Genomic DNA, 15,765 nt, shown 5'->3' on the forward strand with positions numbered 1-15,765 from the left:
TCCTTGGTACGGACACACACTGAGAAACACATCAAGGGCATGCATAGTTCAGAAATCTAACAAAATCTGTACCCTCTTGGGATCTGCTGCCTTTGTTTTATGAAGATACACCTCAGTGCATAGAAAAGTGGCATCAGGTGAGCAAAATCACTTCAAATAGAAACACTGAACCATAGAGGGATGCAAAACCCATTCCGCATAGTGGAGGTGAATGTGAACTTGTAAGCAGCTGGTCAGCTCTGCCCCACTGCCTACCAGATGGGAGGTAGCACAGTTTTCACCAAGACTGCATCTCACAAATGATAAGCTTACATCATACAGAAGCTTCACACAGAAAAAACTGTCATTGTAGAATGCATACTATATTCCAGGGTCTGTGCTAAGTGTTAACAATTATTTCAGTCCTAGCTATGAGGTTAATATCACTGTTATCCTCATTTTACAGATGTGGAAATTAAGAAACAGAGTTACTGCATATTTTGCCCAAGGTTACAAGAGGCACTTTGGAGTCCAAACCTGGACTCTCCATCATGACTACCCGTGGCAGGCTACAGAACAACAGCTTGGTGTGGTGGAGAAAGAGTCAACCTGTTGTGCACAATAGGGATCTATTTTTAAACAAGACACATTTTTTAAGCATTGGAACTGTTTGCCATTTACTTATTTATTTATAAAATATATTTAGAGGCACAAGGTTAGGAGACAAAAATTTCATCGAGAACCTTTTTCATAAGATATATGAAAGTAAAGCTCTTCTGCTTAAAGCCAGGCAGGGACTCTGGACCCCTGCACACACTCACAGCCCCTCATGTACCACACCCCACTCCCACCCTGTATTCATTCACAGGGAGTAGTTCCACCTCTGTGGTCTCTGGCCTCAATAGTTCCAACCGCAAGTTCACTCCCTGCCCTCTTTCCACCTGGGGTAAGTTGGTCATGAATGACAGGGACAAAACATGGGTGTGTCCTGGAGGGGAAAGGCTCTGGAGATGCATGGTCTTTGAAAGGTGGGTGGGATATGGTTAGTACGATGAGTTTTACTTAGCACCTAAAATGATTAGTAGTTGAAATGGTGGGGGAGTTGTGTGGAAAGTATTGTAATAGAGAATCCAGGAAGAATGTTGAGTCTGAATGCCTAGTATCTACTCATGTAAAGGTCCAGTCCAGCTTGGAATTGTGTGCAGGTGTGATCAAGTGCATTAAGCACTGATAGATTGGTATTAGTCTAATCTAAGATATTAACTGAACTGAACTGAAGATATTAATGGATTGTGTATGTTTTGGGGGAGTGAGCACAGTGCAGTAAAGGAGTTTCCATCCTACCTCTATGCTGGAAGACTTCAGCACCTGAGGCTTTGGTAGTTCCATACCATCCACAGCACGCTCACAGAGGGACCTCAGGTGGATCTGCCTAAGGACCAAAGTGGCAAGTGACTTGCCAGTCTCTCCATGCCATCCAGAGGGCCTGTGGCTTCCATTCTGGGTCACTGAGCTGGCTGGGCTGATCAGGTCCAGCCCTGAGGAGAGAACAGCACAGCCAGACCCTTCTACCCAGACACTGGACTTATGGAGTGGCAGGAATTCAAGAGGCCATGTTGGTCCCTTTTATGAGGCCCATTCAATCAATGACTCTTTGACTCATTTGGTGGTAGTGAAGTGGGGTGTGGTTCTCACCTTTAAAAAAAAAAACACTTTAACTTTTAAATCACCTTCTTCCAGTCTTTTTTCCCTTTGCAGTTTTCTAAACATAGCTGAATTCACAACATATATTTGATTTTGTGCCTTGTTTTTCTTTCACCTATCTACATCATAGGTAGACAGGTACATCATAAGCATTTTTCCATATGTTAATTACATTTTGCAAGCAACAAGTACTCTTAAGTGAGGTAAATAAATTTACCTGCCCCTTGGCTTCCTCATGTGTAGAATAGGCAAGAGTTCTCTAATTTTATCACAGGGGTCACCTGGAAGGCTTTTTAAAACACAGATTGCTGAGCACCACCTCCAGAATTTCCAGTTCAGTGGGTCTGGAGTGGGGCCTGGGAATCTGCACTCCCAACAAGTTCCGAGGAGAGCCTGGTGCTGTTGGTCAGGAGACCACACTGGGAGAATCAGTGAAATGAGGAGACTGAGTTGTGGGATTTCCAAGGTCACTGCTGGTTTCAAAAATCCAAGTGTTTGCATATTTTTCAAATTCTTTAAGACCTAACTCTTAAAACACACGCATTTTCCAACTTTAACAAAACCCTATGATTTTTTTTTAAATACCAAAGAACATCATCTCCCATTTAAACATAATTGTTTCCACTTGTAACTCATATGCGTTCCATACTTCTCTTTAAAGTTACCTGGATTTTTAAAAGCCTATCTCTAAAAGACAGTCAGACTTAAACCTAATGCTTTTTTCTTTTCCTTTGCATAGTTCCATATGTATTGAAGAGCTGTGCAGAATTTATAGAGACTCACGGAATTGTGGATGGAATTTATCGGCTTTCAGGAGTCACCTCAAACATACAACGGCTAAGGTAAGCCCAAGAATTGCCCCCAAAGAACTCTCCCATGATCCTTCCTCTGTCCATATGTCTATCTGCAGGCGTTGGGAGTACTAAAGACTGAAGGGATTGAGGGAAGGATGTCAGGGCACAAGATCAAGTGCTAATGTTTTCAGATGCCTAACTGTTCTTAATCTAATCAGGAAACTCCAATCTGATGTAATTCCTTCCAACAGAAACTCCTGAGGGCTTTTAATCTGTTCCTATTGCATCAGATTTATTCTTCTTAGGTGGATTCAGCTGAACTCAAATGATTTAAATTACAAGTTGGGAAAAAATGATTTATTATTACTCACTTGCCTATCCAAAGCTCAGATCCCCATTACATGATATTCAGAACTTAAAGGTCAATGTGAGTTTTTCTGTTGACACACACTCAACATTTGATAATTTCATCTGGTCGAAAAATCAGATGTCTGCATGATTGTGCATTTCTCTAATTGATGCCTGTATTTTTGAAATTACTGATAGGGGAACAATTTCCAATTCTATGGATTTATCCTAAACAATTCTAAAATGTATCCCAGAATTTTTTGAATTAAAAGGACGGTAATCTTCAAATATGTATTGATATTATAGCTGTAAAATAAAAGTAGTATATGTAATGTATATATAGAATATATACATTATATACAATATAGGCACTAATGGTAAAGAACTTGCCTGCCAATGCAGGAGACATAAGAGATGTGGCTTGGATCCCTGAATCTGGAAGATCCCCTGGAGGAGGGCATGGCAACCCACTCCAGTATTCTTGCCTAGAGAAGCCTATGGACAGAGGAGCCTGGTGGCTACAGTCCAGCATCACAAAGAGCTGGACACGACTGAAGCAACTTAGCACACACACACAGGTATATATATATAGAATATGTACTTTATATATAATATATATAGTGTACTAGGACTAAAATAATAGGTTTATGTATTTTAAATATCGTTCTTTAATACAAAAGAATACATTTTAATATATTTATTACATATTCTTTAGTTGCAAATGTAGACTTTTAAAATAAAACATTGTTATAAGATTAATATGTAAATTTTACATTGTGCAGGTAATTCATTTTTATCTTCTTCCTCCTATTCAGTTTTTTGCCCCTCTTCCTCAAATCTCAATTGTCATAAAACTATACCACAGGAATAAAACATCCTTTTTACTCCCGGAGAAGTGATAACTATTTTAAAAATAACTGGTTTTTTGCAGCCATAGATTTTAACAGATCTGTGTGCTTACATCAGTTTACTAGTTTACTTACATGATATTTTTCAGAGTTTCAACAGCAAGCATTGGTCTACTCTCAGCTCTGAAACATACCACACAGTAGGTGGTATTGTGGAAGGACACTTGAACAATGGCCAATTCTTTTTCACTTAAGGACTGACCTTAGCCTTGACAAGGGAAATTTTTGGCTAACTAGATGAATAAGCTCTAAATTGTTTGTGTTCTGCCCTTGTGAAAAAAACACATGCCTGTGAATTTACGAGGCCACTGCGTGGTTTTCTTTTCAAGGCCTCACTCAGTCCGTTTCAGGTTCTGACAGCATCAGGGATTTCCCTTCTCTTTGTTAAAGGGACAGAACCACAGGAGAAGGGGCAGCAAGCTGTTTCCAGGTGCTGGTTTTGAGAGTCCAGTTGCCGTTGTCACCTCTTGTCCGACTAAATGAATACTCTCAAAAACCTAACTTCTCTTCTGTATTAACGCTAAGATTTATCATCTTTTAAGCAAATTTTAACTTGCAAGTATATACCATTTGAGGCAGTATATTCATTAATCATGCTCAGAAATGTTTTTTCAGTCAGAAATGAGGCCTGGAATCTGATGATGTTCTCAAACACCCCACTATAGAGTGTTTAAGAAGATATTTATAAGCTTATTTGCCCTGTGGGAGTCACTGTCAGGCAGCCTAGAAGTTTCCACTCAGTATCAAAGAGAGAGTTGATTGAAGTTCTCAGACCTTGAGTTTGAGTCTCCAGATAAAACAAGTTGGCTGACATGAATATGTGGACATGAATGATAACAATCTGACTCACCCTGGGTTTGGTTTCTCCTCCAAGAAAGAGAAGTTCATTTAGAACAATATTTTGGAAAAACTGAAATCTCAACAGGGTTTTTGGAAAATTGTTTTCATATTTCTTCACTGTTCACGGTTGAAACTACAGACATAATGCCATGAGAAATCCATTTGTAAATGGGATTATGTCTTTCTTATTACAGCAGCTTCTGCAGGGAAGACCCAGACCTGAAGTGGAAATCTTCTGTAGTTTTCTTGGGCCTGGAATAGAAGGTCTTTTTGAATCAAGGTCAAAAATATGGTCAGATCAGCAGTTTAGGGTCTTTTTACCCTCTAAGCAGCCCAAGTAGCTGCTGACATGGAACACATGTTCCTGGGATTGTTATGTCTCTGTCTGTGTTGTTTCAGGCAGGAGTTTGGCTCAGATCAATGTCCAGATCTGACAAGGGAAGTGTACCTCCAGGACATCCACTGTGTGGGCTCCCTCTGCAAGCTCTACTTTCGGGAGCTGCCCAACCCCCTCCTGACTTATGAGCTCTATGAGAAATTCACGGTAAGTGTTTGGATTTCCATTATGGTTACTGGGTGGGATGCACGGATGGGCCAAAGAAAGTTTCAGCACTAAAATTACAATAGTAATACTTACCAGCTGGTTGCCATTATCTTGGTGATGAAGTTAGGATGGTATTGTGAGGAAAGCAGGGTGGTGGGACTGTTTGCTATATCTTTCCTATCTTAAATTTTCAGAATGTTTGTTTGCTTGCATGAGCTAGCTTAAACCATCTCCATATTTATGTAACCAAATGTGCGTCCGTAGATAGGAAGGAAACAAAGAAGCAGAGAATGAAGTGACTGACCCAAGGTCACGCTCTATCCCCAAACAGAATAGGAACCTGAGACTTCAGATGCTACCTCCATGATTAATTCATTTCAGGCTGTTCCTTCTGTGTTTCTGTTGGGAGTTGTATAAAGAGATGGTGGGTAGAGAGGGGAGAGAGAATAAACAGAAATCAAGAGAGAAGTCAGAAAGCTGAGGAGAGAGAAGATTCTGGAAAAAGCAGCTAAGAGGGAGTGTAGATTGGGCTAGTGAGTTGGGTGGTGGAGGACGAATGGGCAAGAGCAGAACGCCTACCTAGCAGTTGCAGCATCACCAAATCCCACCCCCACAGGAAAAGGAGAATAAATGCTGAGAGCATGTCTGTAGTGTCAACCTTAAAAATAGGGCTTGAACATTTGGCTGTGATGGGGGTGGGGGAGGTGCCGAGTAGGTGAAGAGTTGGGTTTAACCAAGGTTGAGGCTCAGCTAGAAAAAGAAGGGGAGGGAGAGCAGAGTGTGTGCAAGCGAGTGATTGAAATAATTGACCATAGAATTTTGTCTGAAGAGAAAGGAGGGCCTAAGGCGGGTAACAATGAAAAAATAGATCAGTGGATCATTCATCCCAGTGAAATCAGTAAACTGTTGAAGTAGGGTGGTCAGAGGGGATGTTTGAAATTAAGTTTATGGAAGACTTGCAATTATCGGTAAGGACCAGACCAAGGCTCTAACCATGGGGAAGAATCTTTCTTATGTCTCTTGTAATAAACCTATTTTGGACATATAAATGTTCTTTAATTTGAAATTATATAGGAGTTAATGAGTGCTATTCACATTTCAGAAGATACCCTTACAGATCTGTCTGTCTGTCTGTCTCTCTCTGTATCTCCCTTTCTCTCTCCCTACTTTTGTTCCTCAGTACTATTCAATACATTCTGATGTTACGGAACAGTGCTAATTCAACAAGGATTTGACCATCCTTCCATGGTAAAAAATAGAGACACTATTTTTACAGGGTATTCTCTCATATACACAGTGATTTCTTAAACCAGATTTCTACTGATGGATATTTAGACATTTTGTTTCTTAACACTTTACTTTTATAAGCAACATTATAGTAAACATTTTTGTACATATATCCTTACACTTTTTTCTGTTTATATCCTTATGGAAAAAAATCACAGAAGTAGATTTACTACGTAAAAGGATCTTATTTAAAATTTTGTGACATATTGCCAAGTTCTGCAGAGACACAAGAATGTTCTTTCTCCTGCAGCCTTGCCAACACTGAGGATTTTTAATTTACTAAATTGTTTGCCAATCTCAATCAACCAAAAATGTATCTTATTGTTGTTTTAATTTGTGCATAAGACTTTCTTGTTTTCTACATAGTTTTAATCTTAGTACAGTATACTAGTTTCATCCTTAAATAAGACTACAACATCACATGTTAAATAGCTGAATGAGTCCAACTTATTTTAATTAAATTTAATTCTATGATAATTAGAGATAGATAGGAATTCTTGTCTAGAAATTTCAGAAATACAACTTTCTTCTTAGATCTTGTTTATAGGGTCAAAACGAAATCCATGTTTATCTCTCCCTGCTTCTGTTCCCTGAGGCTGCTAATCATTCTGTCTTCCACAGCAACAGAAAATATCAAAGCAGTGTTACTGTCCACTTGTCATCAAATCTCAAGAGAACTTAACATTGTATTCAAACATAGTTTAAGGACACTAAGAAATAAAAGATGTTTTGTTGTGACAGGTGAGCTCTACATAGGTAGGATCTCGTGACTAACTATTTATCATTGAATTTATAGTTGAGTGATTTCTCTAAATCACAGTGATGAATTATGAAAATATAAGCAAACCTTTTCCGGGGACATGGGAACAGCCCTATTACATTGTCACACATTCTTACAATGATTTATTTAAACTTACTTGCACAGATGAAGTGGAATAACATTTCAGTGGAATATAATAGAATTAGAAAAATATTAATGAAGTAATGATGATGATTTCTGCTACTTAGTGCTTACTATGTGATAAGCTTATTACAAATATTATTTCATTCAATCCTCAAAATAACTCTGTGAAATAGGTTTTACTATCTCTTACTTACTTTTGAACTGTGGTGTTGGAGAAGACTCCTGAGAGTACCTTGGACTGCAAGGAGATCCAACCAGTCCATTCTGAAGGAGATCAGCCCTGGGATTTCTTTGGAAGGAATGATACTAAAGCTGAAACTCCAGTACTTTGGCCGCCTCATGCAAAGAGTTGACTCATTGGAGAAGACTCTGATGCTGGGAGGGATTGGGGGCAGGAGGAGAAGGGGACGCCAGAGGATGAGATGGCTGGATGGCATCACTGACTCGATGGACGTGAGTCTGAGTGAACTCCGGGAGTTGGTGATGGACAGGGAGGCCTGGCGTGCTGCGATTCATAGGGTCACAAAGAGTTGGACATGACTGAGCGAATAAACTGAACTGAACTGAACAGATGAGTATATTGAGGCTCAAGTGACTCTTGCCTGGGTTTATACAGATAGTAAATGGAAGTAAAGATTTAACATTCTGTCTCAGACCTGCCACACTGTTTTTAAAATAGGTTTAACAGCTCTTAAATAGGCTCAGGTATTAAATAACTTAATATGAAATAAAGAAAACATCCCAAACTAATGAAGGAACAATTCAATAAACAATGTTAGGAAAATTGGCTAAGTGCTGGGAGAGGGGAGAAGTCAAGTTACATTCTTACCATTTAACAGATTTCAGGGTGAAGGATTTTCTAAGAACAAAAGCAAAGGAAAAAAATCACCAAAGACAAATTTAACAAACTAAACTACATAAATACTAGATTTTTCTACATTAAAAATACATTAACAAAATTAAAAGCTGAATGACCAACTATGGAAAATATTTACAATAAAGATGACAGGAGATGAATATTTTTTAATTATATAAAACTCCTGCTGCTGCTAAGTCACTTCAGTCGTGTCCAACTCTGTGCGACCCCATAGATAGCAGCCCACCAGGCTCCCCTGTCCCTGGGATTCTCCAGGCAAGAACACTGGAGTGGTTGCCATTTCCTTCTCCAATGCAGGAAAGTGAAAAGTCAAAGTGAAGTCGCTCAGTCGTGTCTGACTCTTTGCGACCCCATGGACTGCAGCCCACCAGGCTCCTCCGTCCATGGGATTTTCCAGGCAAGAGTACTGGAGTGGGGTGCCATAAAACGCCTACATATCAATAAAAAAGAAAACACACACAACACCCTGCTAAACAAATGAGCAAAGAACTTCAACAGGCAATTTGTAAAGAAACATAGTTATTTTAAAAGTATAAATATATTAGAAAAAAATGTATTTTCATATCAAAAAAATTTTTTTAATGTTAGTATTTCATGTTGCCAAGCCTGTGGTGACACTGGCTGTCATTTTTTCTGTTGCAAGTGTAAATCGGCTGGACATCCAGCAAGTCATTTGAAATTACTATCAATGGTCCTAAAATGCTCATGTTTTTTTAATACACTAATTCTATTCCTAGACTCCATTCTAAGATAATAATCAGATGTGCACATGAATAATTGATTTACAAATATTTCACTGCCTTAGTAACAGTAACAAAATTAGGGAGTATCTACATGTCCAACAATAAGGGAAGGGTCAAATAAATGATAATAAATCTATTGTTTTAAATCCTGCATAGCCATAAAAAGTCATATTCTGAAGACTATTTGCTGGCCACAATACAAAGTTAAATGGAAAACAGCAGTATATAAATAGGAGATGATGGCAGTGTTCGTCTTTGGTGCTGGGAAGCCCCGGGCAGATTGCTTCTTTTAGGGTTCAATGTAAGTAGGTTAACAGCAGCTATGTCTGGGTGGTGAGATAGCACGTGATTTTTATTTCCTTTAAGTACATGTATTAGTTTTATGTGGCTGCAGTAACAAATTACCACAAGCTTGGTGGCTTAAACATTAGAAAGTTATTCTCTCACAGTTCCAGAGTCCAGAAATCTGAAATCAGTTTCACTGGGCTGATATCAAGGGGTCAGCAGGGCCATGGATCATTACAGAGACTCTAGGGGGAAACCTGTTTCTTGCCTTTTCCAGCTTCTGGTGGCTGCTGGCATGCCTTGGCTTGTGGCCACATCTCTGTCTCCATGGTCACTCTGCCTTCTCCAGTCTGTCCTAGTTCCTTCCGCCGCCCTCTTTTAAGGGCCCACCAGGTGGCGCTAGTGGTAAAGAATCTGCCTGCCACTGCCAGAGACCCAAGAGATGAGGGTTAGATCCCTGGGTCAGGAAGATCCTCTAGAGAAGGAAATGGCAACCCACTCCTGTATTCTTGCCTGGAGAAGGCAGTGGACAGAGGAGCCTGGTGGGCTATGCAGCTCATGGGGTCACAAAGAGTCTGACACAACTGAATGCACACACACATATTGGATAATTCACGAGACTCTCCTTATTTCAAAAGCCTTAATCACACCTGCAAAGACTCTTTTTCCAAATAAGGTAACATTTACAGGTTCTTGAGATTAGGACCTGATATCTTTGGAAGCAACCGTTAAACCTACTACATTTTATTTTTATCAGAAAAAAGTTCATTTTAGGAAAAAATCAATTTGGATCAGATTGATTCAGCTAAAATAACTAAACCCAAGATACAGAAAAGTTGCTTGCTGATTTAGGATTTTTAGAGAAGGCAGTTTAAAGAGGCATTACATTTTGTATTGAAATAACATCTTTGCGTATCCGTCTCCCTCATTAAACTGTAAGCTTCCTAAGGACAGAAAGCATATTTATTTTACTGATTTTTGTGTTTCCTTTCCCTGCTCTCCAGCTACTGGAGAATGCTGTGACTCTTGACCAGTAAACATTGGCTGGCAGGTTGGTTGGCCCACACACGTCATCTGAAGTGTCGATGAGGGTGGACCACTGGTGTGTGGCATCAGGGGGAGGCTGCCTGGCTGTGAGCTCAAGATGTCTGCCAACGTGGCAGCAGCCAACTGTCCTGGTTTGCCAGGGACTCGCCCACTTTTAACTCATAAAAGTCCTGAGTTCCAGGACACTCCTCCGCAGTCTAAGGCAAACCAGGCTGATCGGTCACCTCTCCAGGAGCCGAAAGGTGAGGGCAGTTGTCTCAGTAAAGCTGATGTTCCCCACAGAGGAGGTTTGGTCCTTGGATGGTATTGCCCTGGAAGTGTGGCCCAAAGTGGGGCTTTCTGGCATTTTTAAATACAAAGCAAAATACAGATTCATTCACTTACTCACTTAATGCAACTAACATCTCTTGAGCACCTGCTATCTATACTAGGCAGGCACAGTTCCAGGTGCTCTTTAAGCAAGTCAGATAAAATCCTTGTTCGCATGAAAAGTGAAAGTCGCTCAGTTGTGTCCTACTCTTTGCCACCCCATGGAAGTCCATGGAATTCTCCAGGTCAGAATACTGGTGTGGATAGCTTTTCCCTTCTCCAGGAGATCTTCCCAACTCAGGGATAAAACCCAGGTCTTCTGTATTGCAGATGGATTCTTTACCAGCTGAGCCACAAGGTTCTCATGAAACTTACATTTTAATTAAAGAGATAGAGGACGAATAAATCTAACACATAACTCGATAGTGAGAACTGTTGATAAGCACTATGAAGACAGTTAATGCAGGACACAGGTCAGAGAGGGCTTCCCTGGTAGCTTAGTGGTAAAGAATCCACCTGCCAATGCAGGAGACGCAAGAGACACAGATTTGATCCCTGAGTTAGGAAGATCCTCAGATTCCTGAGTTAGGAAATGGTAATTCCCCCCAGTATTCTTGCCTGGGAAATTTCCAAGGAGAGAGGAACCTGGTGGGCTGCAGTCCATGGGGTCACAAAGAGTAAGAGACGATTGAGCAACTGAGCACGCACGTGTGCACAAGTCAGAGAATGCTGGGAATTGATAATCAAAGTTCTCCTATGAGGTGATATTTGAAAAGAGACAAAGATGAAGCAAGGAAACAAATTATGCAAGTATCTGGTGGAAGAGGGTGCTGAGAAGAAATAGCAGGTGCCAAGGCCCTTTTCGAGAAGGACAAGGGAATATATGGAGGCCAGCATGGCCCATAGGGAGCAAGCAAGGAGGAAATGATGGGAGACGAGGAATTTGAAGATGGGCCAGGTGCCTGCTGCCACAGGTGTGACAAAGATAGGAAGGTATTTCTGGAAGATAACGGTGGTTGTCTCTGGAGACTGAGGGTCCGATGTTGGAAGGAAGACACTTTCTTCTGTGTATTCCTTTAAACACTTTGCATTTTTAAAATCTTGTGCATGAATAACTTTTTAACCTAATCACTTAAAATAATTAAAAATAACAAAAGTGGCTTTATAATAATTTTTAAATAATTAATACAAAATAAGAGGTAAAAACTGAGTTGCAGCTGGGGTGCGGTTAGAAGGGACAGACCCGGGTTGCTTATCCATCCTGGGGATGGGGCTGCCCTAGCGCAGGGGCTAAGGTGGTGTTCAGGTAAGCAGAGGAAACTAGAGCCTAGGCCTGGCCAGGGGGGATGGGAGACCAGCCCGCGCCAGAGTCCTCAGAGTTCAGGAAGCTGGTCTTCTTGATACTGACTGGAAGAGAACAAATGTTCACAGATTCAACCTGGATTTTTAAAGTTTAACCGTCAGCAAGATTGTCTTGGGTAATGTTGAGTGAACTTCTCTTTTATGCAAAAGATTGGGATGGGCAGTTTCAATTCCCCAGTGATGGACTCTGCTGTCCTAATGTGGGAACACAAAGAGATGGAAAAATAGCTTTGCAGGGAGCAGACCCTCTGGGAGAACAGTGAAGATCTAGAGAGCTTCCAAATAGGGTTGGGGTGCAAAGGGGAGAGGCTGTGAATAATAAAATGATCCCATATGGGACCTGCAGGCAGCAGGGGTGAGCCCGCCCAGTCTCTCGGAACAGAGGTGACTAACAGCTTCCTAAAATATTAAAGGAACTTTCCATGAACGCTGTTAAATTGACCTACACCTTTCTTCCTAAGACACACTTTTAGAAAGTGGGGCTGGGGTGGGGGCTTGGGAAGGGGGTGGGTGTAAAGCTTTGCAAAGCTCGTCTTCTCTTTGCCAAGAGAGGAAGAGAGGCCCCCCGCTCCCCTCCCTGCCCTTCACAAGATAGAACGTGGGAGGGTCCACACCTCATTCCTTCACCCCTCCTTTGAGGCTCTCTCCCTTCACTCACTTTATGAGATTCTCCCTTTCTTGAGAATTAGGGTCTCCCCCACAAATCTCTTTCCTAAATGACAGAGCCCAGGAAGAGGGCAGAGGTATCAGGTGCTTTCTCCAGGCTCCATTCTGGTCCTCACCCTCTACATCTGCACATCTCAAAAAGCAAGAATTGCGACAGAAATCATATTTATGCCAGCTCCGTTTTGAGGCTTGCAAACCCAGCAGAAGACTGAGACAACTGTGACCCTCTGAGCCCCGAGTTTCTCCCCACTTCTGAGTAGGAAATGAAGTAGAGTTTCCCCACATAGAGATTTTTTGATTGCCTTTGAAAATGGTTAGCTTCTGTGAATGCTTTACTTCAGTTAAATAAAAACGTCAAACAAAAACAAGTTGGTGGCCAAAGCTCTGGTATGATGTCCCACTTAGGAAAATGGAGCCAATAGTTGAGCCCTTTTAAAGTGTCTCGATCTGAGGGGGGTTACACGGTTATTATGCATATGAAAGGACTCGGGAAGCTGTAGCAGAAGATTTGTGCATTTTTAGTGTAGTAAACTATAATGTAGTGAAGAAAAAAAAAAGATGTGATTACTGACCTTGAACTCAGATACAGCTCCCATGCGGGCAGTCTTGAGTACTCTGCCACTGGGAGGGGCCCTTGAGCCTGAGCACAGGCAGGACAGATTCACAGGACGGGGTATGGGGGAATCTGTCGGGGACACCTGTGTTGTGCAGAAGCCCCAGGCAGGCCTGGAATCACACTGCATGTACTGCAGCCCTTGCCTCTCTTGAAGGCCTGGGCTGAGCTGGGAACCACATACCCACACAGGAAACAACCAGAGAGCAAGTCCGGACAAGGCCACCGGGTCTCAGGGACAAAGCTCTTATCCTGCTGAGAAGGCACGTCTTCACGTGGTCCCCACTTCCTGGAATCAACGACAGGCTGCCTGGCTACAGGAAAGTCTCAGGCTAGATGGAAGTGGCTGTTTGCACCCAAAAAGACAGCTGGCTGAATAAACAGGCAGCCACCCTGTCATCCACCTCTCTCGGTCTCTGTCCCTGTTTCTCTCTCCCAGTGTGAGGACTCTGTCTGCCATGCAGAACACACCCAAGATTCCATACCATCTTTACCAGACGCCTATCCACCATCTGAGGACACAGAGCTGTGTGCCCACGTTGTTAGACACTTTCCATCATGAACCCTCGGAGATTTTAGTGGTTTGTTTTTTCTAGAAAAGTGTGCCTCCTGGAAGGATGGTCTCTAGGCATGGTTGGGAGGCTGGAGTACCAGAAGCCTGAACAAACCCTGCAGATCCAGGGGGGTGTCCCCTTCTTGAGCACTCACTGGATTGCTTCATTTCCTGTCCACAGGAGGCGGTGTCTCATTGCCCGGAAGAAGGCCAACTGGCCCGAATCCAAAATGTTATCCAGGAGCTCCCTCCATCCCATTACAGGTAAGAATTCTTGGTAAAAGAAATTCACAGTCTCTCAGTGTGATGTAGTACCACAGATGCAGGCTGGCATCATAAAAGGGGACAAATTCAGTGGACAGTGGCTTTCTGGGGTAGATTGAGGTAGGCGAACAGGTCAGTTGTATCAGAGCATGTTGGTGCCTGACCAGAGACCCTGGCAGGAAGGGACAGCCCATGTCTAAATTACTTTCAGAGTATACCTCAGAGTCCCATAAGAATCATTTCTGATTGCACAGGCCAGTCTCACAGAGATCTAGATTCTTACCCAGGTTCATAGCTTAACCAAATCAGTGGAAACCAAGATGGTTTCTAAACAGGGTTTGACTATCACTCTTAAGCATTTGGCTGACTGATGTCTCTGTATGCTTATCAATACTAGCCCTTACATCATTTCATCCTCTCTCCTTCTCACAGTTTAATCCCTAACTGTGCCACCTGTCCCTATGAAAGTCGCTCAGTCATTTTTGACTCTTTGTGACCCTATGGACTATAGCCCACCAGGCTCCTCTGTCCATGGAATTCTCCAGACGAGAATACTAGAGTGGATTGTCTTTCTCTTCTCCAGGGGATCTTCCTGATTCAGGGATCAAACTCCAGTCTCCCAGCATTGCAGGCAGATTCTTTACCATCCGAGCCACCAGGGAATCCCAGTGGTTCTTAAACCTAGCCAGGTCTTTATAAGAGGGCAGATTTTGATGTGGTATAAGAACATCCCAGCAATAACAGATGTTATTCATCCACCAAATGAGTTCCTTAACCAGTACAAGGGTGCCCATAGCTGGAAGAATTACAATAAAAGCCGAGATGAGGGCCAGTTTCAAGACTGTGTGGAGGCCATGCTGCCCTTGGTGACAGGAGGCACAGGCTCCGAGCACTGTGAGTCCCGGGATCCATCTCTGGCTGCGCTAGCATCCTCAGCTGACTTCTGTCGAGACTGTCTCTCCCCCACCCATGGCCAGTGCTCCTAGGGCCAAGAAAATTACTTCCATCTATCTTGATATCTTCCTGATAGCCTTCTAAAATTCATGAAATAGACATATTTAGAATCTCTTAACTCAACCTTAGAAATTATCTCCAGATGTCAGGTTTCACACAGACTCTGAAGTTTCCTACTTTTTTTTTTTTTAATGAACCGTTACAGGACCTTGGAATACCTGATTCGACACCTGGCCCACATCGCATCCTTCAGCAGCAAGACCAACATGCATGCCAGGAACCTGGCCCTGGTGTGGGCACCCAACCTCCTCAGGTGACCACCTCCCCTCACCTCACTGCCCCAGTGGGCTCCAAGCAGCCCCCGATTCACACGAAACCTGGATTCTTCAAAACTGAGACCCCTGCTAGACAAACCTTTGGCTAAGTGGTTATTTGTCACTCGGGAATTGAAGGTGATTTTAACAGCCCTTGCCTGCTAACCTTGGAAACTCTGGAACCCAGAAGTATATTCTGGCTATAGCCATGATGTGGCCAGTGTGATAGACCTGTATGTTATAATTTCCTGGAAAGGTCTTTCTGGGTTTTTGGGGTTCCTTGGCTTTTGTTGGTTTTGGTGGGGTCCTAGCTAGCTAGAACCTGAATTAGCTGCTTCACATGACTTTGTAAATGATGACCTGCCCTTAGAACAATTCTTTGGAGCTTGAAGGAGATCCTATGATAAAAACAAAATCAATTCCTATATATTGAGTAATACAGTGTTTACAGCTTTGCAGTTTATAGTGCC

General features: G+C 42.2%; 1 protein-coding gene across 1 annotated transcript in view; it reads left to right on the top strand.

Annotated features, from left to right (window-relative positions):
• Window positions 1-15,765, top strand: part of ARHGAP31 (Rho GTPase activating protein 31) — a 117,482-nt gene that overhangs the window by 66,821 nt on the left and 34,896 nt on the right. Inside the window, exons 2-5 of the mRNA XM_006057617.3 lie at window positions 2,423-2,525; window positions 4,973-5,117; window positions 13,945-14,027; window positions 15,187-15,294. Of these exons, the coding sequence (XP_006057679.1) occupies window positions 2,423-2,525; window positions 4,973-5,117; window positions 13,945-14,027; window positions 15,187-15,294 (439 nt within the window). The remainder of the gene's footprint in view (window positions 1-2,422; window positions 2,526-4,972; window positions 5,118-13,944; window positions 14,028-15,186; window positions 15,295-15,765) is intronic.

The sequence above is a fragment of the Bubalus bubalis genome, chromosome 1 (genome assembly GCF_019923935.1).
Source record: "Bubalus bubalis isolate 160015118507 breed Murrah chromosome 1, NDDB_SH_1, whole genome shotgun sequence".
NCBI lineage: Eukaryota > Metazoa > Chordata > Mammalia > Artiodactyla > Bovidae > Bubalus > Bubalus bubalis.